General features: G+C 58.2%; 1 protein-coding gene across 2 annotated transcripts in view; it reads left to right on the plus strand.

The window, feature by feature from the left end:
* The first annotated feature begins 1269 nt into the window (after positions 1–1269).
* Positions 1270–24694, plus strand: part of CHID1 (chitinase domain containing 1) — a 46845-nt gene continuing 23420 nt past the window's right edge. For both annotated transcript variants that reach the window (XM_044682318.1, XM_044682319.1), the window contains exons 1-7: positions 1270–1316; positions 3939–4103; positions 5997–6146; positions 7643–7775; positions 8150–8194; positions 8512–8618; positions 15865–15926. In XM_044682318.1, coding sequence (XP_044538253.1) covers positions 3993–4103; positions 5997–6146; positions 7643–7775; positions 8150–8194; positions 8512–8618; positions 15865–15926 — 608 coding nt within the window. In that variant the 5' untranslated portion in view covers positions 1270–1316; positions 3939–3992. The remainder of the gene's footprint in view (positions 1317–3938; positions 4104–5996; positions 6147–7642; positions 7776–8149; positions 8195–8511; positions 8619–15864; positions 15927–24694) is intronic.

The raw sequence follows: 24694 nt of genomic DNA on the forward strand, positions 1-24694 counted from the left end.
GAGTGGAAGAATCAAAAGCCGGCTCCTCCAGCATCTTCCCAGGGAGGCCCAGGGAGGCCAGGGGCGAGCCTTCCTCCACCTTGGGAGGGGCCTGTGAGCATCCCCCACTGAGGCCCTCCCCCTTGGCCTGGCAGGGCAGGGGATCCGCCGGTGAGCCCCAAAACACTGCAAAGGAGTGAAAGGATCCTGAGCCTTTACTTTGGGAAAACAGCATGAGAGCCTTGGAAGGGGGAGCCCTCAGGCTCTCCAATGCCCAGGGAGGGGGCCTGGAAAGGGGAAAACAGCCCCTCCCTTGGCCAGAAAGGCCAGAAGGTGCCAGTGTCCCCCAGTGGCCAGACCTTCCGTGCTGCCTCGCACCAGAGGAGCGGCTGGAACGAGACCCGCCAAGCCTCCCCAGCTCCCATCTGGGCACCCTGCAGGCCCCGCCACGAGGAGCTGCCCTTTGCCTGGAGCTACTGAAGGAAAGAGAATGCCAGCCTGAGGGGAACCGGGAGGCTGCCTGGAGGTGTGGGGGGGGCAAAGGCTAAGAGGTGGCCTGCGTGCTGGGTAGGGTCCAGGAAACCCAGCATCCGTGCATTTGGCTAAAGGTGAGGGGGATGGAGCTGAGCTTGGCTCCCCAGTCACGCGGGGGTGACCTCAGGCAGGCTGAGCAGGTGGTGAAGGGTTTTCATTCCAGAGGGACCATTTCCTACACAGGGCAGGGCCTGTGCTCGGGAAACCCTGATTCCTCCGGGTGTGACCCTGGGCAAGCCTCAGTTTCCTCATCTGTAAAATGGGGCTAAAGCAGCACCTCCCTCCCAGGGCTCTCGGGAGGACCAAATAAAATAATTGTTATGTGCTGCTCCACAGACGGAATCTACTCTTACTGGGAAGGGGGACCCACCACGTGACTCCCGCAGGCAACTAGGTGGAGACTTTCTGGAGGGAGAAAGGGAAGCGGAAAGGAGGGAGGCGGAGTTGGGAAAAGGGCCCCGGGGCAGAGGCGTTGGGGACCCCCAAGGACGGGATCCAGAAGTAACTTGGAGGAAGGAAATCCGGGAAAGAAGCAGAAAAGACCCCAACCTTTAGCTGGGCCCGCCCCCTCAGGCCCCGCCCCTCAGGCCCCGCCCCTCTGGGGAGGGCTCTCTCTCATTCCCTCTCACGTCCCCGCCTCTCCCTCCATAGCTCCGCCCCTCGCACCGGAACTGGTGCTTCTGCGCCTGCGTCCATTCCCGGAGGCCCTCGCGTGCAGGCTACGTAAGGCGGGATTTCCTGGCCGGCACCAGCTACTTCCGGCTGTCTCCAGGAGACTCGTCCGGGAGCCCCCCCAGCCCCAGGTGAGCGTTCCCCTCAGAGCACCTGGCGAGGGGCTGGACGGGCCTGGGTACCCTGCCGCTTATCTAACCTCTCCGTCCGTCAGAGGAAGGGTTGGAGGCAGAGGGCGCCCCGTAGAGGCTAAAGTTTGCCTCAGTATTCCCATCTGTACTGCAGCCCCGGGCGTGGCTTTACAGCAGGCGCCAACTCATTGCTCCGCCTCCCTAGCTCTGGGGGGAAGGGGGGGAATTGCAGGAATGGCGCCCGGGGAGAGGGTTGTTTTCACATCCACTGATTTCGAGTCTAGTTTTGGGGGATGGACCCTCGCGGGTCTACACTGGCCTCCGGCTCCCCGGATTTGGCTGGCTTTGGAACTCTCAGGTCGTACAGAACACCAGGCCTGGAGTCGGAGTTCTGTGAGTTCAAATCCTGACTCAGATTCTGACAGCGTGATCCTGGACAAATTCCTTCTCCTTTGTCTGCCTCAGTCTCCCTATCTGTAAAATGGGACCAAGACCATCCCCCAAGGCACTCTGGTCCTCAGGAGGTCATGTTGGCCGGCCTCGTTGAGTACGAAGGACAAGTCCCAAGCAGGGTCTGGGTAGTTAGAGTCAGTGAGAAGGGACAGTTCCGTTCCTGGAGCTCCCCTTGTATGTTCCTCAGTCTCCTCTCTTGTTACTTTGTAACTCCTGACACACCCCTGTTACATTGTAACTCCAGATACACAGTTGTCACATTGTAACACTTGACATGCACTTGTCACACTTATTCCAGCTACAAACTTGTTACTTTGTAACTCTCAGCAAACACTTGTCACATTGTAACTCTTGACAGACTCTTGTTACATTGTAACTCCCTGCTCTCCAACCCTCTTGGTTGAGCCACTCTTGACTGTGGGGACCCTTTGGAGGGGGGCTGACAGGTGCTTTCACACAACCAGTGTCCACAAGACCCCGCGAGTCATCCCCAAAGGCCTCTTGTTCCAGTCAGTCAACAAGCCTCATTGGTTCTGGGGCCTCAGGAAGCCTCTGGCCTCTGGTCTGGCAGAGGGAGGGAGGGAGGGGGAGGCTGGCGGGGGCTCTCTAGGCTCACACTGGAGGGGTCACTTTAGAGGAAGGTCTGCAGGGGTCCCCGGAGAGGGGCCCCCAGCTGCTCCATGAGGGAAGCTGGGCAGTCGAGGAGTCAAGGGAGAGCTCGAGGTGAGGGCAGTGCAGGCCGCAGAGCCTCCTGCTGGTGTGCATACATGTAAGAACCCCCAAAGGCCAGTGAGGCTCGGCTCCATCATAGGAAATGAGAGGATGAGCCCAAGCAGGCAGGCCCGGACCAGGCTGGGAGGACAATAGGGACCCCCTGGGGTTCCGGGGGGGGGTGACCTCACTGGCTCTTGGGCCTAGACCCTGACTGCCCAGCAGGGGCAGCGGGATGGAGGCTGGATGGAGCCGGAGAAGGCCTGAGGCAGCAGACAGAAGCAGCCTCTGTCTTGGCCCCAAGGCCACGGCCCTTGGTTTGGGGCTGCGACTCCCACCTCGACCCCTTCTCCCCTGAGCTGCGGACAGCCTCAGGGCCCCCGGGCTGGGCAGTGTTTCTCCTGCCCTTTGCTTGGCCTCACCTGCTGGGGCCCGTCCTATCATTTCTACCGCCCCGGCTGCTTTTCTGGGACGCCTCGGCAGACGCTCCTCCCCTTCGCCCCAGCCCCAGCGAGCCTGGAGTCCTCCGCCCCTTCCCTCTGCCTCTCTCCCTCTGGGGGCCCTCCCCAGCTTGAGTGTCCTGAGTCACTTTATACATCTGCTGTCTATTAGGGTGTCCCCATGAGGGGAACAGGCACTTATAGAGCACCTACTGTATGCCAGGCGCCTACAAAGCGATTTACAAACAGGATCCCCTTTGAGACCAACCCCTCGGAGGCTGGTGCTATTGTGATCCCCATTTTACAGATGAAGAAATCGAGGCAGGCAGGAATACAGTGACTGCCCCAGGCTCTTACAGGAAGCGTCTGAGACTAGATTTGGACTCAGGGTGACTCCAGGCCTGTCACCTTTGCACCCAGGGGTGCCCTTGGTGGCCTCGGCGATCCCTGTGGTCTTCCCTGTTGGGCCAGTTCCCTGTGGGCAGGGGTGCCTCAGTTCTCTGTACTTGTCTGGGTGGCCTCGAGGGTGAGGGGGATGGGCACTGAGAAGGGACCTTGGGTGGGTTGAAGGATGACATCAGGTGGCACAGGTGGGTGCAGAAGGGGAGGAGAGGAGAGGAGGGTGCCCAGGGGAGGGGTTCCAGGTAGCCCCGGCTGGCCACACTAGGCAGATCGCTCTGCTGCCAACCCTCACGGGCCTCAGCTGGACAGGACTCTCTCCCAGCTGCATTGCACCCCGGTGTGGACTCTGGGGGGCACTCGTGGTCCCTCCCCCCAGCCCCAGCCCTCCAGAGAACAAGCCTGTTCTGTCCCTTTCCTCCTCGGGAGAGCCGTGGGGGTCAGGGCCCAGGGCTCGCTCCCCCCTCCTAATCCCCAGCACCCTGGTCTGAGGGCCTGGTGCCCCCCCCGAGCCAGGCCGAGGGCAGAGGCTCGTTGGGCCGGGGCGGCTCGGGGTGGACGGATCCCCAAAGCCCCTCAGCAGACTGCACGGCCTGAGCCGCTCCTCCTCCTCCTCTAGTGGCGCTCTGTGGCGTGCTCCTGCCCGGCCACGGTCCTCGGTGCGGCCCCCGCCATGGGAAGCCTCCTGCCTCTGCTTTGCTTCATCCTGGCCTGGGAGTTCGGTGGCGCGACTCTGGCAAAGTCCGACCCCAAGAGAGCAGACCCCAAAACCCTCCAGGAGAAGGTAAGACTGGCAGGGGCCCCCACAGAGCAGGCGTCTGGATGCCCCGCGGCCTGGCGCTCTGCCCCGTCTGGCGTGCCTCTCGCAGCTTGTAGGCCAGCGACATGGAGGCCTCAGCGGTGTCTGGGCCTCCCAGGAATGCCCGTGAGGGAAGCTTGAGGAGGAGGCGTGAGTCCGGCCCCCTCTGCCCCTCTGGCATCCTCACCCGTGTGCCAGAAGCGCCTGGGCCCACTCTTTGGGCTCTTCAGGATGCCCAGGAACCCGGGACGTCTGGGCTTGGCGGGGGTGGGGGCCCGCCGGAGCCCCTTTCCTCTGAGTCTCCAGGGCGGCTGCTCGAGGGGCAGGCCAGAGCCGCATCCACTGTTTTCCTTCCAGCGTCTCGGAGGGCTTTTCCCGTCTGGGGGAGCTTCTCCTCCTGCCCCGTCATTCCATGCGCCTCGTCAGCATTTTGGCAGTTTAGCTGGATGGGTGATGAAGGTCCCCATTCTCTCTCTCTCTCTCTCTCGTGCCCCGGCAGTTCTGCAGCCCGGCACATGCCCTGCCAGCCAGAAATGGAACAAAAGGGAGAAGCTCCCCCTCCCTTCACGTTCCAAGCCCTCCTCTGCCCCTCTGGAGGCTGAGAGCATCATTCGCATTCAGTGCTCTGGACCGCCTCGATGAGGTGGCCCAGGCTTTCCCGGCTGGTCGCTGGGCAGCTTGCTCTTGCTGTGGGCCGGGCTCGTCCACTCAGTGGCCGATCCAGTAGGGTTTCCCCACCCCCGGCGGCCATTGTTCCTCGTGGCACGCCAGGATTTTGTCTCCGTCGTGTGCCTCGGCTCCTCGGGCCGGTCCCTGGCTGACGGCATCCGTCCCTTTGGACGTCCAGCTCTGAAGCCCCCCACGAGAGCCGCCGGCGGCCCCTTCTCCTGCCTCGGGCCCGGGAGGGCTGCCGCTGGCTCTGCTTGCCCGCCGTCCCCGTGGCCTCCTCTGACCGGCCCCCCTCCAGCGGCTGCCCTTTCTGAGAGGCGCCAGGTCGGGCCTCGGGGCTGCTGGAACCTGCCTGTCGCTCCCCTCGAGGCGGATTCGGGGCATCTTGCACTCGGCTCTGAGCCGCCCCGATTCTGGCCGCGCCTCACTTTGCCACGATTCCCTGAACCTTGGCCGGGGGTGGCCGGGCTCGGCGGGGCCCTCACTTGTGGGGCTCTCCTTGGGGCCAGAGAGGGCGGCACCGACTGCGGAGAATGGGGGGAGGGAAGGGAGCCGCGACGACAGCCTGATCTGGGGTCAAGAAAGGCCTCCCGAGGGCAGCAGCTCGAGCCAGAACCGACCTTCGACTGCACGGAGGACTCTGAGGAACCGGGCGGGCGGGCAGGCCAGGGCAAGGCGGGGTGCCAGGAGGGGGTCCCACAGCGAAGGGCGGCCTGAGGCCAAGGGAGCCCATGTAGGCTCTGGAGCAGCGGAGTGATGTGGCGGCTGAGTCGGGTATTGCTTCGAGGGACGTCCCCAAGGAGGAGGACGGGATGTGAGAGACGCCAGATGGGCGAGGAGGGGCTGGTGCTGCTGGGAAGCCGCCTGCCTTCTCCCTCGCGCCTCAGCCAGCCGCAGAGCAGGAGATCCCTGAAGGGGAGGCCGCCCTGGGGGCCAGGTCCCTGGGCAGCAGTGCCACCGGGGGGCCACGGGAGGAGGGCCCTGCCGCTCCTGCTGGCACCCCAGTTTGACAGGAGCCTCACGTCCCCTGTGGCGGGGCAGCGGCCCTCCTCGTGCCCGCGGGATCTCTCCCTCGTTTTGTCAGAAGGGAGTTCAGAGGTCAGGGGACCCTCCCAGCTTCCCCCCGGGGGCAGGGCTCTCCTGTGGACGGGCCCAGAGCTGAGCGGGGGGCCTCTCCTCTGCCTTGTTCTCTGCTTCCTCCTGGCCCAGACCCAGCTGTCTACACTGACCGTCCAAGAACGGGGCTTAGTGGTTACGGATCTCCGGGCGCAGGATGTGGTCTTAGAGCACAACAGCTACTGCGCCCAGAAGAGCAGACAGAAGCACTTTCCTGGACACGTCCTGGGATACGTCACCCCGGTAAGTCGTGGAGGGGGCGGCCCTGGGCCATCCGGGGGCCGGGCACACGCGTCTGTGGCGCGGCTGCCTCTCAGGGGGCCCAGCATGGGAGGAAGGGGGGAGAGACAGAGACAGAGACGGAGGGGAGGGCGAGAGAGGCACTATGGGGGAGAGACAGACAGACGGAAGAGGAGGAGGCAGACAGGCCAGTGGGTGGGCGAGCTCAGGCCTGCCGGGGAGAAGCTGAGGCACTCGTGTGTGTGTCTGTACGCATGTGTGGGGGGTCTCTGTGTGCACACGTGCGTCATGCCCTAGTAGGACTTGTTCACCCGCCTGGCCCGCTCTGCCGGCCTCTGCCCCTTCGTCCCCAGCCCCCGAGCCCTCGGTGGTTCTTCCCTGGTGACCTGCTCTTCATGGCACAGAAGGCGAGCTTGGCTGGAGCCTGATTGGGAAGGACCAGGGGAGACTGGGAGCTACAGAGGGTTATGGAGTAGAAGAGAGACCTTGTCAGACTCCTGTCTTCAGCAGCCGTGTTAAGGCTGCACGGGGAGGCCCGGGGACCACCGAGAAGGATGTTGCCTCCTGTTTGTTACCAGGCCAGGCGCGAGGTTCGAGGATCTGCCCCCGGTGAGCAGAGATAGGCGTAAAGAGAAAGGGAGGCTGGAGAAACAGGCAGGAAGACCTGAGGCTGAATCCCACCTCAGATGGGCCGAGGCTAGCTAGGTGACCTTAGGCAAGTCCTTATTCCTTCCTGGGCCTCTGATCCCGATGGCCACCCAAGAGGATGCACTCGATGCCCCGCAAGGGCCCTTCTGGCTCTCAGGTTGGGAGTCTGTGAACGTCCAGGGTGCGAGAGAAGTTGGGGTGCTGTGGGGGGCTCTAGCCCCAGACTATGTCTTTAGGGCCAGGAAGCAGGGAAGGAGGAGGGTCGCCCCTTCCTTCATGTCCATGCCGGGCCCTTTGCTGAGTTCCAGGTGTTCTCCCTGCCCGTGTGTGTGTGTGTATGTATGCACGTGTGTGGTATAGACGCGCCAGAGACACAGAAGAGGGAAGGGGGGATGGGATGGGGGCGGCCCGCAGAAGCCGGAGCCCCAAGTGACACTGACCAGAAGGGCCGAGAGCCCAGGAGGGAGAAGCCCCTTTCACGTGGGGAGATGTCGTTCCTCTGCGGGGCCAGGCAGTGGGAGGCCCCCGGGACGAGGTGAGGAACGGGGAGGGGGTCCTGGGCTCTCCGAGGCCCTCGGACAGAGCCCTGCCCAGCCCACGGCTGCGGAGCCTCGGCGATCTCCCGGCACCAGACCCAGCAGCCGTGGCTCGGAGCCCTCAGACTCCTCCGCGGTCAGCTGGGGAGAGGTCGGCCGGCACCCAAAGGAGCCCTGCCTAGAGGAGCGTTCCCCGAAGCCCAGCGCGGGGCTCGCGGTCTAGAACCGCCGCCGAGGGGAGACGCTCGCTGACCTGGCTCGTGGCGTGTCCCTCCCTCCCTCCCTCCCTCCCTCTTCCTGCTCTCCCCTCGCAAGTGGAACAGTCACGGCTACGACGTCGCCAAGATCTTCGGGAACAAGTTCACCCTGATCTCCCCGGTGTGGCTGCAGGTGAAGCGCAGGGGCCGAGAGCTCTACCAGGTCCTGGGGCTCCACGACGCCGACCAAGGTGCGCCCTCTGCGCGCGGCGGGCCGTGGGGAGGAGGCAGGGACCGGGCCAGGCCGTCCTGGGGCAGCCAGCCTCGGGGGCCCGGCTGGGGGCCTAGCCCAGCCCTGGCGAGCCTTTGGAGGGCAGAGGGTGGGAGAATGTCCTCGGGCGCCGTGGAGAGGGCAGGGGGGCAGCCCAGCCCGGGCCCACAGAGAGGGCCACAGGCTCGCCACCACGGGCCTCCCACTGGGGGAGTGTTGGCTGGCCAGCGGGGGAGGGGGGCGCCCCCCTCTCTGGAGCTTCCTCCAGGCTGCCGCCTTGATGGCTCTCACTGTCCTGTGGGCCAGGAAGTGCGGAGCTTCATTTTTCTGCTTCTTCTCTTGTTCTTCTAACAGACTGGATAAAAGCCCTCAAGAAGCAAACAAAAGGTGTTCAGCTTGGTGAGTGGGGCGTGCGGAGGGGGAGAGGCCCGGGCTGGAGAGCAGCAGAGCAGCCCCGCGGGGGGGAGGCTGACAGGGCAGGCAGCCTCCGGCCTCTTCCGAACTCTGAAGAAGGAGAGCGAAGGCGGGGGCAGTAGAGCCAGAGACATTCAGAGAGACTGAGAGGGCGCATGTGCCCGTCTGTTTCTAGCTTGCCTTCTGGGAGAATTGGCTGGGCTGGCCTGGCAGTCTGGTAGCCACTCCTGCTGGTGCCCCCCTTCCTTGCTCCCCTCGTCCTCTGCCCAGGCTCTCACCCTTGTGCTGGGCGTCCCTTTCAGTGCCCCGGATCTTGTTTGACAAGTGGACTCGGGACGACTACAAAAGCTTGTTCAGCAGTGAAGACGAGATCGAGGAGTTCGCAAAGACCTTGGTGCAGGTGGCAAAGGTAGGCTCTCGATGCTGTCACGCTGCCGGTCGGCGGCACACAGGCTGCCCGGGGGCTCCTGTCCGTTTCCTTGGGCGGCCCAGACACCCGGGCCTAGAAGGGAAGGACCGCCATTGATTCTGATGGGCATCTCCAGAAGCTGCTTTTTCTAGGCGGCGCTTTCCTCGGTGACTTCCCCAGGGTCTGGCATTCCTCGGCCACAGGGTCCCAGCGTGGGGAGGCCCCTCGCTGGTCCCGAATCCCTTTCTGGGCACTCGGGATGGGTAATTTGTTGGCGCCTGGATCGGGGACCGGCCAGTGCAGGGAGAGGGATTCACTGCAGGACCCCAGAAGCCTCGGAGGCAAATCCTCCCCAAAGGGGACTCACTTGACAGGTTTGAGGGTCAGACGTAAAACTGAGAAAAACCCATCCGGCTCTGATACCAGCTAAAATGTCCTGAACCCGCCTGCCTCGGGGAGTCTCTGGGCAGCCGGCTCTCTGCCAGCTGCGTGTTTCTTGGACGAGAACCCAACCTCAGGCCCCAAACCTCTGAGGCCCAGCCTGCACGCCAGACCCACTGCTGCTCTCTGAAGAGCCTGGCATCCAGGATGGTGGGGTCAGGGACTCCCAGGCAGGTCCTGAGCGCTTCTGTCTGTAGCAGCAGCTTCTGGCGCTCTTAGCCTACAGATGGTGAGGGAGTCAGGCAACTGCCCAGAAGGAGATTGCTGGGGAGGCTTTGCCGGTAACTGGGTGCGAGGCTCGACTGGGTTGCCCGTGCAGAGTTTTAGGTCGCCATCCCAGAGCTAAAAGGAGCGCTGGCTCATTAGAGCTTGTGGCCGCAGAGGTGCAGGGCTTCTGGTCACAGTTCCGGGGTGGCGCAGAGTGCTCGGGACTGCAGAGCCGTACCCACACGTCTCCGTAGATCCTACCACCCTGGAAGAACTGAAGACCTACAAGGTGCCCACCAGCCAGTGCCCTTTTTTTACCCCAGGAACAGAGCCCCACGTGGACATAGTTATAATTCAAGAAGTACCCGACCATGTAAAGTTACTGTGGTGACAGGGAGGATTAAGGCACAAATTCAGAAGACAACCAAGTCCCTAAGAACTCCACATGCAGAGTTTTGAAGAAAAATGTGAATTGGTCACAGGCTCAAAGAGAATTCCTAAAAGCCCAAAAAGAATTTTTGAAAATCGAATAGGAGATGCAGAGAAAAAATTGGGGAAGGGAAGGAAAACATTGCAATGCACAATTTCTATTTTTTTATTAATTTTTTAAATTACGTGTAGAAATAATTGTTGACAATCGTTTCCTGGCATTTTGTGATTCAGACTCTCCCTCCCTTCCTCCCCCCTTCCCCAAGGTGGCAAATAGTCTGAGAGGGGCTATATCAGTGCTTTCGTGCAATACGTGTCTCCACATTCCCCATGTCATCGCTGACACATACGGTAAAAACTCGTGGAGGACGTAAAGCGAAGGACGGGCTGCTTTCATCTGCACTTGTATTTCCAGCAGTTCCCTCTTTGGCTGTGGATAGCGGGGTTTGGGGGTGTGTTTTTAGATCACGAGTCCCTTGAGGTCGTCATGGAAACTTGCTTTCCTGATAACAGCTTAGTCCTTCACAGTGGGTCGTCATACAGTAATATTGCTTGTGTACGTTGTTCTCCCGGTCGTGCTCACTTCACTTTGCATCAGAGGTTTATATAAGCCTTTCCAGACTTTCCTGAACTCGGCTTGTTCGTTGTTTCTTAGGACATAATAGTTTTCCGTTCCGGTGACATCCCACAGGCTTGTTCAGCAGTTCCTCAACTGACAAACATCCCTTCTGTTTCCAACTTTTTGCCGCCACAAAAAGGGCTGCTAAAGATGTTTTTGCACAAGTAGAGCCTCTTCCCCTATCTCTGAACTCTTTGGGACACGGGCCCAGGCATGGCACTGCCGGTCAAAGGGCATGCGTAGTTTTATGGCCCTTTGGGTGTGGTTCCATGTTGCTCTCCAGAATGGTTCATTGTCCACGAATAGTGCATTAATCTCCCAGTTTTCCCATTCCCACCATTCATCACTTCCCTCTTTGGTCGTAGTAGCCACTTGGCTAGGTATGAGTTGGTTTCTTCGAGTTTTCATTTGCCTTTCTCTGATTCGTGGTGATTTGGAGCATTTCCTCATATGACTGTAGAGAGTTTTAATTTCTTCACCTGAGATCTGCCTGTTCATGTCCTTTGACCGCTTAGCAATCGGGGAATGCTTTGTAGTCTTAAAAACGTGGTTCCGTTCTCTGTGTAGTGGAGAAATGAAGCCTTTGTCGCAGGCACTGATCCAAGACAATTTTGAAAAGAGAATCAATAGTTTGGTGAAGGAGGCACAAAGATCCACTGAAGAGAAGAGCTCTGCATGCAAAAAGCAGAATTGGCCGAATGGAAAGAGACATGAAAAAGCTCACTGGAGAGAATAATTTTTAAAAAATTCGAATTGGGCAAGTGGAAGTTAACGGCTCCATGAAACAAGAAACGATACAACAAAGTCAAAAGAATGGAAAATAAAAGGAAATATAAAATACCTCATTGGAAAAAACAGCCGACCTGGAAAACAAACTGAGGAGAGATGATTTAAGAACTATTGGGCGAGGGAGCCAAGGTGACAGAGAAGGCGCACAAAGCCGCCTGATATCTCCTGAATTGCCCTCCACATGACTATACGGCTTCAAAACAAATTCTGGACTAGCATAACCTAAAAACGTTAAGATTCAATCATTTTTCAGGCCAAAACAACTTAGGCTGGCACAAAAGATTGATCGCCCTGGGCTGGAAGTAGAATGCAAAGCAGCATGCCTAGGCAGTTCCCACAAGCAGGTCTTGGGGGAAGCTAAATCGGCAGCAAAGCCTTCTGGAGCTCTTTCTCAGCCACAGACGGTAAGGGGTGGGAGTGGGACAGCCGCTGAGAAGGAGATGGGAGGGGTCTGGTGCAAGACTTGCCACATTGCCCAATCACAGATCCAGGTTGCATTCCTGGGTCAGGATCTCAGGCTGAGGAGGAGCAGTTGTCTTTGGCTCGATTCGTCTAGTTCTGAAAGGGGAAGGTTTCAAGAATTTTCAAGGATAGTTAAGAACTAGAGAGTAAAAGAGAAATGGAAAGAATCCACCAATCACTTCCTGAAAGAGATTTCAAAATAAGATGAAAACGCCCGGGGATGGTATGGCCAAACTCCAAGGCTTTCAGGTCAAGTAGCCAGAAAGAAACAATTCAAATATGGAATCAGTTGGAATAACACAAGAGTTGGCAACCTTTACATTAAAGGATCAAAGGGGGTTGAATGTGTGATATTCCAGAAGGCAGAGGAGCGCAGATTACTGCCAAGAAAGAATCACCCACCTGGCAAAACTGAGTACAGTCCTTCGGGGGGGGGGGGGGGGGAGGATAGATACGCAGTGAAATAGACGGCTTTCCATCGTCCCTGACGAAAAGACAGAATCTGCCGACGATTTGACTTTCAGGTACAAGACCCAGGAGAAGCTCAAAAAGATAAACAAGGAAACAAAACAAAACAACGGATTCAGTAAGGTTCAACTTTACATTCCTACACAGGATGGTGAGACTTGTACCTCTTCAGAGCTTTATCCCTATTGGGGCAGCTAGAAGGAGTTTACACAGACAGGTGACACGTAAGCAAGTTAACTATGATGAAAACAATACCAGTGAAATGGAGCTGAACTTCCTGGTTACCTCTGTAGGCTCAGCCACAGACCGTGATGTTTACATCAATAAAATAGAGAAATGAATTGGGCATACAATGAAAATATCTAGGAAAAAGACACATTTAGAACCCCCAATTAACTACCATATTGGAAATCTGAAAGTTGAAAGAAGATAAATACACTTGAAAGTAAGAAAACTATTGAACTACTAAATAAAAATCTCTGAAACGGATGAATATTTACAAAAGTAGAAATTTCCCAGATTAACAGAAGAGAAAATACAAGACTTAAACAGTCCCATCAGAAAAATTTATGACACAAACATGATGTTGACACCTAAACCAAGAAGAGCAAAAACAGAAAGAAAATTATAGACCAACTTCCCTAATGAATATTGATGCAAAAATGTTAACAAAATGCTTCCAAGGAGTTACAGCTTTATATCAAAAAGTTCATTCACGATGACCAGGTGAGATCTGTATTAGGCATGCAGGGCTTGTTCAAAATTAGGAAAACTTTCGGCCTAATTGACCATATGAGTAAGAAAACCAGCAAAAATCATGTGATTCAGTAGATGTAGGAAAAAGTGTTGATGAAGTACAGCACCCATTCCTATTAAAAACACTAGAAATGGGCAGCTGGGTAGCTCAGTGGATGGAGAGATAGGAGGTCCTGGATTCAAATCCAGTCTCAGGCACTTCCCAGCTGGGTGACCCTGGGCAAGTCACTTGACCCCCATGGCCCACCCTGACCACTCTTCCACCAAGGAGCCAATGCACAGAAGTGAAGGGTTTAAAAAAAAAAATAAAAAACACCAGAAAGCACAGGAATAACAGAGCTTTCCTTTAAAATGACAAGTAGTGCCCATCTAAAACTATTAGCAAGTATTTTCTGTAATGAGGATAAGCTAGAAGCCTTTCTTGATAAGGTCAGGAGTGAGATGAGGATGGTGCCGTCCATCACTATTATTCAGAGTTTTTCTCACTCAGAAATGCTAGCTATAGCAATAAGAGTAGGAAAAGAAACTAAAGGAATTCGAATGGACAATGAGAAAACAAAACTATCTTTGCATTTTTGTGTTTCTTGGCTAATACCAGATTGTTCTGATGATTGCTGCTGCGTAATACAGTTTGAGATCTGGTACTGCTAGGCCACCTTCCTTGGAATTTTTCGATGATTCACTTGATATTCTTTTTTTTTTAATACTGTGGATTGGCTCCAAGGCAGAAGAATGGAAAGGGCTAGGCAAGGGGGGGGGTCAAGTGACTTGCCCAGGGTCACCCAGCTGGGAAGTGTCTGAGGCCAGACTTGAACCCAGGACCTCCCATCTCTAGGCCTGACTCTCAATCCACTGAGCTACCCAGCTGCCCCCTTCACTTGATATTCTTGACCTTTTGTCTTTCCAAATTAATTTTGCTATTTTTCTCTAGTTTTATAAAGTAACTTTTTGGTACTTTGATTGGTATAACACTGAAAGTAAAACAATTTCGTAGAATTGTCATTTTTATTATATGGGCTTGGCCTACCCATGAACCGTTAACATTTCTCCAGTTGGGTAGATCCTCCTTTATTTGTGTGAAGTGTTTTGTAATTGTGTTCATATAGTTCCTGGGTTAGCCTTGGCAGATAGACTCCCAGGTCTTTTATAGTGTCTACAGTTATTTTAAATGGATGACCATAATAATCTAGTGTTTGATGAATGCAAAGAGCCAAACTTTGGGGACAAGAACTCACTCATTGACAAAAAATGCTGGGAAAGCTGTAAAGCAGTTTGGCAGAAACTAGGTTTAGACCAGCATCTCATACCATATACCAAGATATGGTTATATTGGGTATATGATTTAGACATAAAGGGTGATAGAGGCAAATTAGGGGAGCGTGGAATACCTTACCTGTCAGTTCTATGGGCAAGGGAAGTATTTCTGAAAAGAGATACAGAGCATTACGGAAAACAAAATGGATCGTTTTAATTACAGTAAATTTAAAAGACTTTTGCACAAACAAAATCAATGCAAGATTAGAAGGAAAATAGAAAACTGAGGGAAATTTTCTATAGCAAGTTTCTCTGATAAAGGCCCCAATTCCCAGTTAATAAGTGGTCAAAGGATATGAAGATCAAAGCTATATAAAAATGCTCTAAATCACTACTACTTAGAGAAACGCAAATTAGAGCAACTCTGAGGTGCCACCTTGCACCTAGTAAATTGGCTAATACAACTGAAAAGGAAAATGGTAAATGTTGAGGAAAATGTAGGCAAATTGGGACACTAATGCATTGTTGGTGGAGCTGCGAACTGATCCTACGGTTCTGGAGGGCAATTTGGAACTCTGCTCCCAGGACTCTCAAACTGTGCAGACCCTTTGACCTGACAATACCACTACTGGGTTCATATCCCAAAGAGTTTTTCTGTAGACGGGTAGTTACTGCAGCTCTTTTTGTGGGGACGAAGAACTGCCAACGGGATGTCCATCAATCGGGCTGCGGCTAAGCAAACTTTGGTATATGGTTGGGATGGAATCCTGCCGCACTACTTCAAGAGTGACAAGCAGGATGCTTGCAGAAAATCCTGGGAGAGTTCTACAAGGCGAGGAGTGAAGAGAGCAGAACCAGAACCTCGTGCCGGTAACAGCGTGTGGGTCATGACGATCGTCAGCAATACGGTGGCCTGAGACGATCATAAAGAAGAGGCTGTCCGCTTCCAGAGACAGAGCTGACGGAGGCTTAATGTAGATCGGAGGCGGTTCCACAATCTCTTTTCTTGCTCTGGTTCCTCCCCCCAACGTGGCTCATTTGGAAATGCCTGACGGCACCTGCAGAATCTCTCCAATTCGAGGAGTGGGGAGGGAAGGGGGGGGAGACGTGGCAGCTCAACATGTTTTAAAATGAAGGTTAGAAAGTGTTTTCACGTGTAATGGGGGAAAAGGCGCCTTGGGACTGGGCCCAAAGGAAGGCTTTCTGGACTCCCTGGCAACCTAGGCAAGGTTGTGGAATGCGGGGAAATGGTGTGGGAACCCTCCAACAGTGGCGTCTGGGTACTCAGAGCCCAGGACGTGTTCGCTTGGCATCCTCACTGCTTTTGGAGGCTTCCGGCCGTCCACCTGCCGCCCTGAGCCTGGTCAGGGCCCCCTGGCTGTCCCCCCATCTCCCAGCACAAACGTGCGCTCTCAGGCCTGCTGCCCGGTGCCTCTGCCGGGCCCATGGCCTCAGCCACCGTCGAGGGCGGGGGCAAACCTCTGTCGGCTCAGGGCTCCAGCCTCTGGGTTCGGGAGCCGGGAATCCAGGCCCGGGCCGCCAGGGTCCCCCAGGGTGAGCCATAAAGGAAGCGAGAGGAGGCAGCCGAAAACGCACCCGTGCACTAAGCTCCCAGCTAGGAGGAGAGAGCCGGGAGGGGAAGCGCCGGGGCCCCCAGCTCCGGGCTCCGAAGGCTGTGAGCAGGACCCGGGGGCCCCTCCAGCCACTTACCGTTCAGGGCAGGCGCGAGCCTGCTTTGGGGTTTGCCGAAGAGAACAGACTCGCCTTCGGCCTCCCGGACGCCTTCCCGCGACTGAGCTGCTGCTGTCTTTGGTCTTTCAGAGCAAGCACTTCGACGGCTACGTGTTGGAGGTCTGGACCCCCTCCTTGCGGGAGCAGCAGAGGTGAGTGGGGGCGCGGGGCCGAGGAGGTCGCTGCCGGCGGGGGGCCGGCGTCAGGGGCTTCTGCTTGGGGCTCGATGGGGGCCTGACGTGGGGGGGCTGATGCCTGGGAAGGGCCAGCACCGTGGGATGACGGTCTGGCTAACCGCGCACGAGACGGCTGGATCGGCCTGGTCCAAGTGGCTGAATCCAGGAGGAGCCCTGGAGGAGGAGAACAGAGTCTCCGTGGTGGCGTGGTGGCCATCCGGCCCTGTGGGACCCAGGAGTCGGGGGGCAGGCCGGGCCCCCTCCTGGGAGCTGGGGCCGCGAAGACGAAGAGCGAACCCATCCCTGCCCAGATGCCTCCGTTCCTGCCCCCTCGGGCATCTCTAGGAATACACGGACTCCATACAGGGTCATTGGCTGGGGCGGAGCATGAAAGAGGAAAGGCCTTGGAAGAAGGAGCGCTTTGGCTGAGCCTTGAAGTGAGAGAGGGACTTTGGCAGGCAGGGAAAGGAAGGAGGGCATTCCAGGCTCCGTCACGGGCAGTGCAAAGACGTGGAAGCTGGAGACAAAGTGCCGTGTGCAGGGAGTCCAGAGAGGGCTGGTTTGGCTGGGTGGCAGCACGGGAGGATGAGGCAGAGCCAGGTGGAGAAGGGCTTGGAGAGCCAAATGCAGGAGTTCCTTTCGGGTCCCAGAAGCAGTAAGGAGCTCCTGGGGCAGGGGCCGGCCGGCTGCTCGCCTCTGGGGCCTGGACGAGAGGAGGAGAAGGGCCGAGGGCAGACTCCAGCGAGGCAGCTGGGCATGGGGCCGGCGGGGAGGCGACAGAAGGACGTGCTCTGTTGGCCTCGCGGCAGGTGTCTCTGCCGGCACTCCTGCCCTCAGTCTAGTTCCGGCTTTTCTACTGTAAAAAAGCGCATCAAATGGGGAGTCGGAGCCAAGCAGAGCTGAGGGACCCTGGAGGGAGAGCTGTTCTCTCCTTGACTGCGGCCCTTCAAGCTGAGGCTGAGTGACCACTGAGTGGGGAGTCTGAGAGACCGTCCAGGCAGGAAGCCTGGGATGTCTGCGTGACCTTGGGCGAGTCACTGATCTATAAAAGGGAAATAATAGTCCGTCTTCTTCGCCCGATTGTTGTCAAGCTTCAGCGAGACAGTTTTGGCCACGGGCTTTGCCCCTCTTGAAGCTTGTGCCAGTGGGCGCAGAGCCCGGTCTCTGTCGGATTACCACCTTGATGACACTTTCCAAGTGCAGGGATCCCCGAGGCTCTCCTCTCTGCCCTCCCTCGGGGGCCTGAGCAGCCTCCACAGCCGTAGAGCCAGCCCTCACCTCTTTCCTGACCCCCCGCCTGCTGGACGTCCCCAACTCAGCACACAAGATTTGTTTCCTTTAGCAGTGCGGAGAGCATACAAGGCGCTTAGATGGGAAAGTGCTGCTTGCTAAGTCCCGGAACCTTCCCTCGTGGGGGGAGCCGGGAGTCTCTCACAGACGGTTATCTGACAGAGAAGCCTGAGGAGTGGTCAGAGAGGTAGGAGGAGAGCCCAGGAGAGAGCATCGTCAGTAATGTGGTGCTCCCTTCTGTCCATCCGTCCATCCAAGCATCCATCCGTCCATCCATTCATCCATCCATCCATCCGTCTGTCCATCCGTCCATCCAAGCATCCATCCGTCCATCCATTCATCCATCCATCCATCCGTCTGTCCATCCAACCATCCATCCGTCCATCCATTCATCCATCCATCCATCCGTCTGTCCATCCGTCCATCCATCCGTCCATCCATTCATCCATCCATCCATCCGTCTGTCCATCCGTCCATCCAAACATCCATCCGTGTATCCGTCCATCCTGAAACGTCCTGTCCTCTCGCGACGTAGCCAGGGGTCTCTGGATGGTCTGTGATGCCGCCATGATCAGGCTTTCTGGTCTCCCACGAGGCTCGTGGGCCGTCCTCAAGACTCGGCCTCTCTCCACCTCGTGCCGTTTGACACTGGCTTCATCCACGAGGGCCCCGTGAGAGGGTGTGGCTTTGGCCTGCAGAGGTTCTTCTCGGGGTCTTTGCAGAAGCTTCTGCCCCAGCCGCTGTTCCCTGTGCCAGCACGGCTTTGCTGGGTCCCCTTCTCAGTGCTGGTGCCGATTCTCCCCGGGAGGAGCCCAGAGCACACTTTGCAGAAGGGCTCTCCAGACCCTCGTGGCCGGGTTCTTGTTCCCACTTTATGGAGAAACAGGCAAACGGGCTGGGGACTTGCCGGGGGCACCCAGCCTGGCAGAGCCCGAGGTTGGACTGGAGCCCAGGGCGCTATCCAAGGGAACGAGCCTGGAGAAGGGTCACACAGGTGCTACGTTCAGAGGCAGGATCTGAACCCGAGGCCAAGGTCTTCCCCACCAGGCCACAGTCTCAGAATTCATTTCCGATGTCTTTGTGTCCCCAGCACCAAGCACAGTGCCGGGCAGACCACTGGGGCTTACTGCATGCTTGGTTATTGGGTAGAGAAATGTGGAGAGACCTCTTCCTCCTCCTGGCACCCCCTCCAGGGCTCCCACTGCCGGGCCGTGGATATCGGTGGCCTAGAACGAGCCCATCCTGCCAGAGGCAGAGGGCCAGGGCAGTGAATGGAGAAGCAGCCACCAGAGGGCGGCCAAGGCCACACTTGACCCCCCTGGTCCTTGCCCAGTACATCAGGGCTCTGCTTCTGGGCCAGCCCCGGCCAGGTCGGCCCTTGGTGGCTGAGGCCGGGGCCCAGGAGGCTTTCTCGGAGCCTCGGTCTCTCTGGGGTCCTCCTGTGCCCCCGGCGCTCCCCTGCCTGGGATCGCCCCTTTATCCTCGATGCCTTTTTGTGTCGGGGGCTGGGCGTGGGGGCCTGCTGCGCCCTGGTCACCGAGTCCCGAGCCCCAGCCCCGTCTTGCTTTGTCTTGGCTCCCCCATTCGGTGGCACCGTCACAACACAAACCTGCCAGCTCCCAGAGCTCTCCAGAAGGACGGTGTGAGCTGGGTGCCGCCATCCCCGGCTCCCACTCATGATGGCTTTAAGGCTGGCGGAGCCGGCCCTCACAGCAGCCCGCGTGGCGGCGAGCACAAGAATGCCCAAGGCTAGCCTCCTGCCCCAGGGGGCCCTCAGGAAGCCCTTTCTCCTCCCTGGCCCTCTGGGAATCGGCTGTCTGACCTCTGAGGGCCCTTCCAGCTCTGTGTCTTGCCCCATGACCCGATTTACAAAAGAGAAGACTGAGGCAGGTCTTGGGCTCTTAGGGTCAGCGCCAGCCTTTAGGAAGGAGAGCCCTAGACTAGACTGCTCGGAGCTGGCCCTTTCTGTTGGTTGCCCAGGCGGACTTGGAGCTGGCAGGCTCCTCTAGGTGGGTTTGAGGGTCTCGAACTTGGATCTGAGAAACCATTTGCCAGGATGCAGAACGGCCTGAAGGAGCTCCTCTCCACTGCCCTCTGGCTGCCAGCCAGCCGGCCTTGACACTCGTTGGGCTCCGTTAGACGGCCGAGGCACACGTTCAGGCTCTGTAAGTCTCCCTGCCCAGGAGCCCGATCTCCTGCTGTAGCCAGGAGGCTGCCCTTTTGCCCATCATCCCCCAGAGCGAGACCCGCAGGTCCTGGGACTCCCTGGGGCCCTCGGGGGTGCCCATGGACCTGACTGCTACAGGCAGAGGGGGGCAGCTCTCCTGCCCTAACCAGGGGGCACAGAGGCCCTGCCTTGAAGAAGCTGACGTTTGAGGATGAAGGAGAAACCCGAGGGCTTCTGGGGCAGGACTCGCACACGCAGCTGGAGGTGCCTGCCTGTCCCGCTCCTCTGACCAGAGATGTCTCGTGGAAGCCTCAGTTTCTGCTTTCCCAAGTCCTTCCGGAGGGGCCTCCTGGGGGTAGATGGAGCCCATTGGGATGGGGCCTTCCTGGTACTGTTGGCTCAGGGACATGCCGAGGGGACCTGCTTTCGAGAAGCCAACAGTCTAGCGGAAAATGTAGATGATGTGGCCGCAGAACTCGAATCCAGGACTGATCAGCGGGTGTGCCCGAGAGGGCCCAACGGTTCCGAGGGAGGGAAGGACATCGGGAAAGACATCTTGGGGGGTGGGGAGGGTGATGTGAGCTGGCCAAAGGGAGAGGCCATTCTGTTCCCAAAGGGACAGAGACAGGAAGGCATTGCCTTAGCAAGATGCCCCCAAGCTGGGAGGAAGCGCCAAGCCTGGAATGGGCCAGGGTCCAAAGTCCAGACAGAATGAATAGGAACCCATGGAGAGGCTGGCCATGGATTCCAAAGATCAGCTTGACAAGACCAGAAAGAAGGGGAGGTTTGGCTATTTGGCAGCCGTGGGGAAGGGTCTGCGAGCTTACGTGCTGTCAGCGCTGTGGCTGCCGCCAAAGCCAGCGGGCTCTCGGGTCCCATGACTGTGTCCGAGACGAGGCAAGAGATGGCCATGCCGGCCTTGGCCCCCGTCCCACTCCAGCTGGAGGATCGCCTTCAGTTTTGGCCACCGGAGCGCAGAGCATCCAGAAGCAGGACGCGTCCTAGGAGGAGCCCCCGGAGGAGCTGGGTCAGGAGAAGACTCCAGCCTGGGCAGGGGCAGAGCCAGGTGCTGGGACTGTGCTGGCAGGGACTTCCTCTGAGGAGCCGGCCCACACACAAATGGGTCTCCGGGAAAGGTGGCAGGGGCCGGGGGGGGGGGTCTTCAGGGAGAGTCTAAACAATCGCCTGGCCTGCCGCAGGCACCTCCTTTAAGGGGCCTTGCCGGCACCGGCCACCCTGGCCTTCTATCTAGTATGTCTGCTGTCACTGCTGGGACCGTGTTCCCTCAGCCAGCCCCAAGCCCTTCTCATCCATGTCACTTGGACGCACAGAGTAGGGACTTGGCAATGTTGAAGGGCTCAGCCATTGCCTCTGGGAGCCTTTATCAGGTAGTGCTTGGATGAGGGGGTCCCCAGGGTGGGTGACTGTGCCAAGTGTCCCGTGAAGCTTTGCGGGCACAGAAGGGAGCGGCTCCTGCTGTCGGGGAGGCCATGCAGGACAGGCAGTGGGGCCTCAGGAACCCGCCCAGGAATGACGGCAGCCTCCATCTCATCTTGGTTCCTGGATGCGTCCCCAGAGGCCTAAGGGAAGACCCCGTGGCTGGGGGCTGGATGATGGCACCCCAGGGCTGTTTTCTGGTACCTTCTTTGCTTTGCTGCAGTCACAGGGATGAGGGGCTTCTCAGCCTTTTGTGCCTGGCCACGCTCCAGGATGTCACGGCACAGGATGGCTCCCTGCACAGCCCGATGAGCCGCACTCCTTTCCCCAGGAGGCACAATGGAGGCCCTCTCCCAATCCCAAAGCACTTGGCGCTGGCAGCGCGGCCACCCCAACCTTCTTCCCTGCTGGCCCTTCGTCCTTCGTGATGATCTGTGAAATGCATCTGTTAAGCAGAGGTTCGCCGTGGTTCATCTCTGCCTCTGGCATCAGGCAGTCAGTGCAATGGCACCAAAGGGCAATTCCCAATTGAAATGAGACCGAGGTGCCCCATCAAGTCACTCATTTCAGGGAGTGGACTGGCAGGGAGCGAAGGCAGAGGGCAGAGCAGCTGCTCGTCCAAGTTGGAAATCCTGGGGCTTTGGGGGCCTCTTGGGGCCGTCCGACTGATCACAGACCACCCCCCTGGGTCCGAATGACTTCTCGAGGGGCCCAGGAGAGGGAGAGCCAGGGATACGGCCTGCCGCGGGCTCCCTCACCCTTGGACTGGCCCAATTCTCCCAGCTACTGCCCCGCCGCTGCCTGGAAGGCGCCATCAATCATGGAACTGAGGGTTGCTGTTTCGTGGCACTTCCTGTCTCGGGGCTCCTCGTGTTTCCTCTCCGAATGTCAGGGACAAGCTCCAAGGAAACCCTTGTTTCTAAGTGCTCAAGGGCCCCTTGGGGCTGGGGGCTGGTGGCCAGGCTGGCCTGGGTGGGAGCCCTCCTGCCTGCCCTACAGCCGGGGGGCCATACTGAGCACCCCCCCATACGCCAGGCATGGTGCTGAGCACCTTGTGAACGTGGTCCCAGGCCTCAGAGAGAAGCCCGCTCCACAGGGACTTGGAGGGGTCTCGAGGGGGGAGAACCGTATCATTTTGGAACCCCCAGCAAGAACAGCACCAGGCTGGGAGACAGGCAGAGCAGGTGCCTGCAAGCCCCACTCTGAGTGGATTGTAGCCGACTGACCGGGGACAAAGGGAGACTTCCCAGGCCAGGCGCCCGGTGCAAAAACACAGCGAGGGTGCTGGGTGGCTGCCCTCATGTCATTGCCCATTCTCTGGCTTCAGGCTGGGTCCATCAGGCACGCCCAGCTCCCAAAGGGAGGGACAGGCATGGCAGGGCAGCAGTTCATTCGAATAGGAGCTGGAGGTCTGAGGGAACCACAAGGGCATCATGACCGCACTGCCCTACCAGGGTGGTCGTGAGGTTCAAAGGAGATACGTGTGAAGGGCTTACTACCAGCCTGGCACAGAAAGGGCAGGCCTACCCCGACCCCTGTCCTCCTCCTGCAGGCCACATTGGGGGAAGATGATTAGGGCAGGGCAGCAAGGCTGGGGAAGGCCCCAGAGTGGATGCCACGGGAGGATTGGCCGAAGGGGCTTGGGGGGGTTTCCCTTGAAGAAGAGGAAATTCAGAGGGACGTGAGGGTGATCCTGGCTTTTTCTGCCAGGGTAGCGGGGGGAAGCAGGGAGAGACTTTCTCCCAGGAGGTGGGCACTGGGCAGTGTCGGGTACATTCCTGGAGGTCCCTGCCAACATTCAGTCTGGCTCGGGTCTCCTGTTGGGGCCATTTCTCAGCCAACTCTCTCCTCTTTCCTGGCACAGCCTCTGCCAGGGACACGGGGCTCCTGGTTGCTCCTTCCTTTGGGGCTCGACTCTGACCTTGCTCTTCCCCTGGCCCTGGAGTTCACTTGGCTGCAGCCTTGCTCTCCCAGCCACCCAACTTCCTTTCACCCAGTGGTGCCAAGGGCAGAGCTGTGGTCCTGTGTGGTGGCCGTCGTAGGCACTAAGCCCAACCTGGTGGCTGAGTGGGTGAAGGGAGCCAAAGCAGTGCCGGAGAGGGCAGTGGGTAGGTGGCAGCAAAGGAGGAGCGCGTGTATCTTTGACCTTCCAGGAAGGTCTCCATCTTGGGGGGGGGCATGGGGCCAAGCCCTGAGCAGAGGTTGGGGGGTCTTCTGCTGGCAGTCCCATGAGCTGCTGCCCTCATTGGGCTCTGTTGGTGCCCACCTTAGTTGTAACATTCTCCCTTTGTGGGGAGCCTGAGGAATGCATGCCTAGAGCCTTCTTGGTGAATGGGCACCTTCAGAAGGTAGCAGTGGGCACAGCCTCAGGTCTGCTGCCAGGGGGTACTTGGGGAAAACTTGTAAGGAGGAGCCCCTGCACCCCACCCCAGGACACCCAGCATTAAGGCTGGAAGCAGCCTCAGAAGAGGGGGGGTCTCTGCTAGCACCCCAGCATGCCCCCTTGTCCCCTTCCACCCCAGAATTAGGCAAGTCTGCCCTCTGGGGTCAAGCTGAATCAGGCCCAGAGACCCCTAAGATGCTGGGAGTCAGCTGTCACCCCCCCCACCCCTATTGGACCAGCAGGGGCCAAGCTGCTTTTGCTTGGCCAGCGGGCACTGTGGGAAGATCATTAGCAACTCAAGCCTTGTCTTCCTTCTTCCTGGCCAGGCCATCTGTGGGATGGGCATTCCAAGCTCAGGCATGGAGGGCACGGCAGGTTTCCCCACACAATTAAAGCTCACTTCCTTAGACTAGAGGTGAGACTCTCCTTTTAAGAGAAACTTCATTTGGGTTTCTTTTAGGCCAATCCCAGGCCTCCAGGAGCTCCTTCCTTTGCAGGATGGGAGGGGGCACTAGCAGGGATGCTTGGGGCCACTAGGAGCAGTCAAGCTTGGGAATCGGGCCTCTCCCAGGAGAGCACTGGCTCCCCCAGGAGGCGGCCTGCCCATACCTTCTCAAAGCAGCTTTTGTTTGCCTGGTGAGGTTGGTGCGAGTCCTCCTCAGTAGGTCACCTATTCCCCTTGCAATCTCATTTGCTTTTCATAGAGAAACAGGCTAGAGGACTCAGCCTGGCGCTATCCATCACCCTCACCTCTGCCTCTGGAGGGGGGCAGGGCTCACTGAGCCAGCTCCCAGGGCCCTGGACCTGCACTGCCTGGCTCCTGGCCTTGGGCTCTGCCGGGCTCCCACCGAGGCTTCTGGGGGGTTTTCCTTCTTTTGAAAGCCATGAAGGAGGAGAAGGATGCCTCTGAAGCTGGCAGATGGCAGCAAACAGGCTGTCAGGGTGGTCGGGGACTCTTGTAAAACAGGTCCAGGGGAGTAAGAACGTTGGCCTGCCGCCCTCTCCAGCAGAGACGCCTCTGGGCATCCCTGTCACCCTCCGCAGCAGGGCTCGCCCACACGCACCCCTGAGCACAAACCAGCTCCCCAGCCTTTGCTTCTGCTGCTTTGGGGAAGCCCAGCTGTGGCCTGGGGCTGGCCAGGCTTCTTTAAGGGGGAATTTCTCCAACTTCCAGCGAGAATCCAAACGAGCAGAAAGAGGGACTTGGCCACGGCCCTCTGGCCCTCCTCGGGCTCCTCCTGCTGCTTCCTTCCTCTTGGTGCCATAGGGAAGGGGGCTGGCACGTCCTCCGGGCCGAGGGTCTCCCGGATCCTGTCAAGCTGCCTTTCCCTTGGAGAGCTTCTTCCTCGCACCCTGAGTCCTGGTTCCTCCTCCCCACCCTCCACCCTGGCCTTGGCGCTGGTGCTGGTGACCTGCCGAGAGCCCGTGCCCAGGAGCCCATCTGTTGTCATCACGAGAAAACCTTTG

This window comes from Gracilinanus agilis, chromosome 6 (genome assembly GCF_016433145.1).
Source record: "Gracilinanus agilis isolate LMUSP501 chromosome 6, AgileGrace, whole genome shotgun sequence".
In the NCBI taxonomy this organism is placed as follows: domain Eukaryota; kingdom Metazoa; phylum Chordata; class Mammalia; order Didelphimorphia; family Didelphidae; genus Gracilinanus; species Gracilinanus agilis.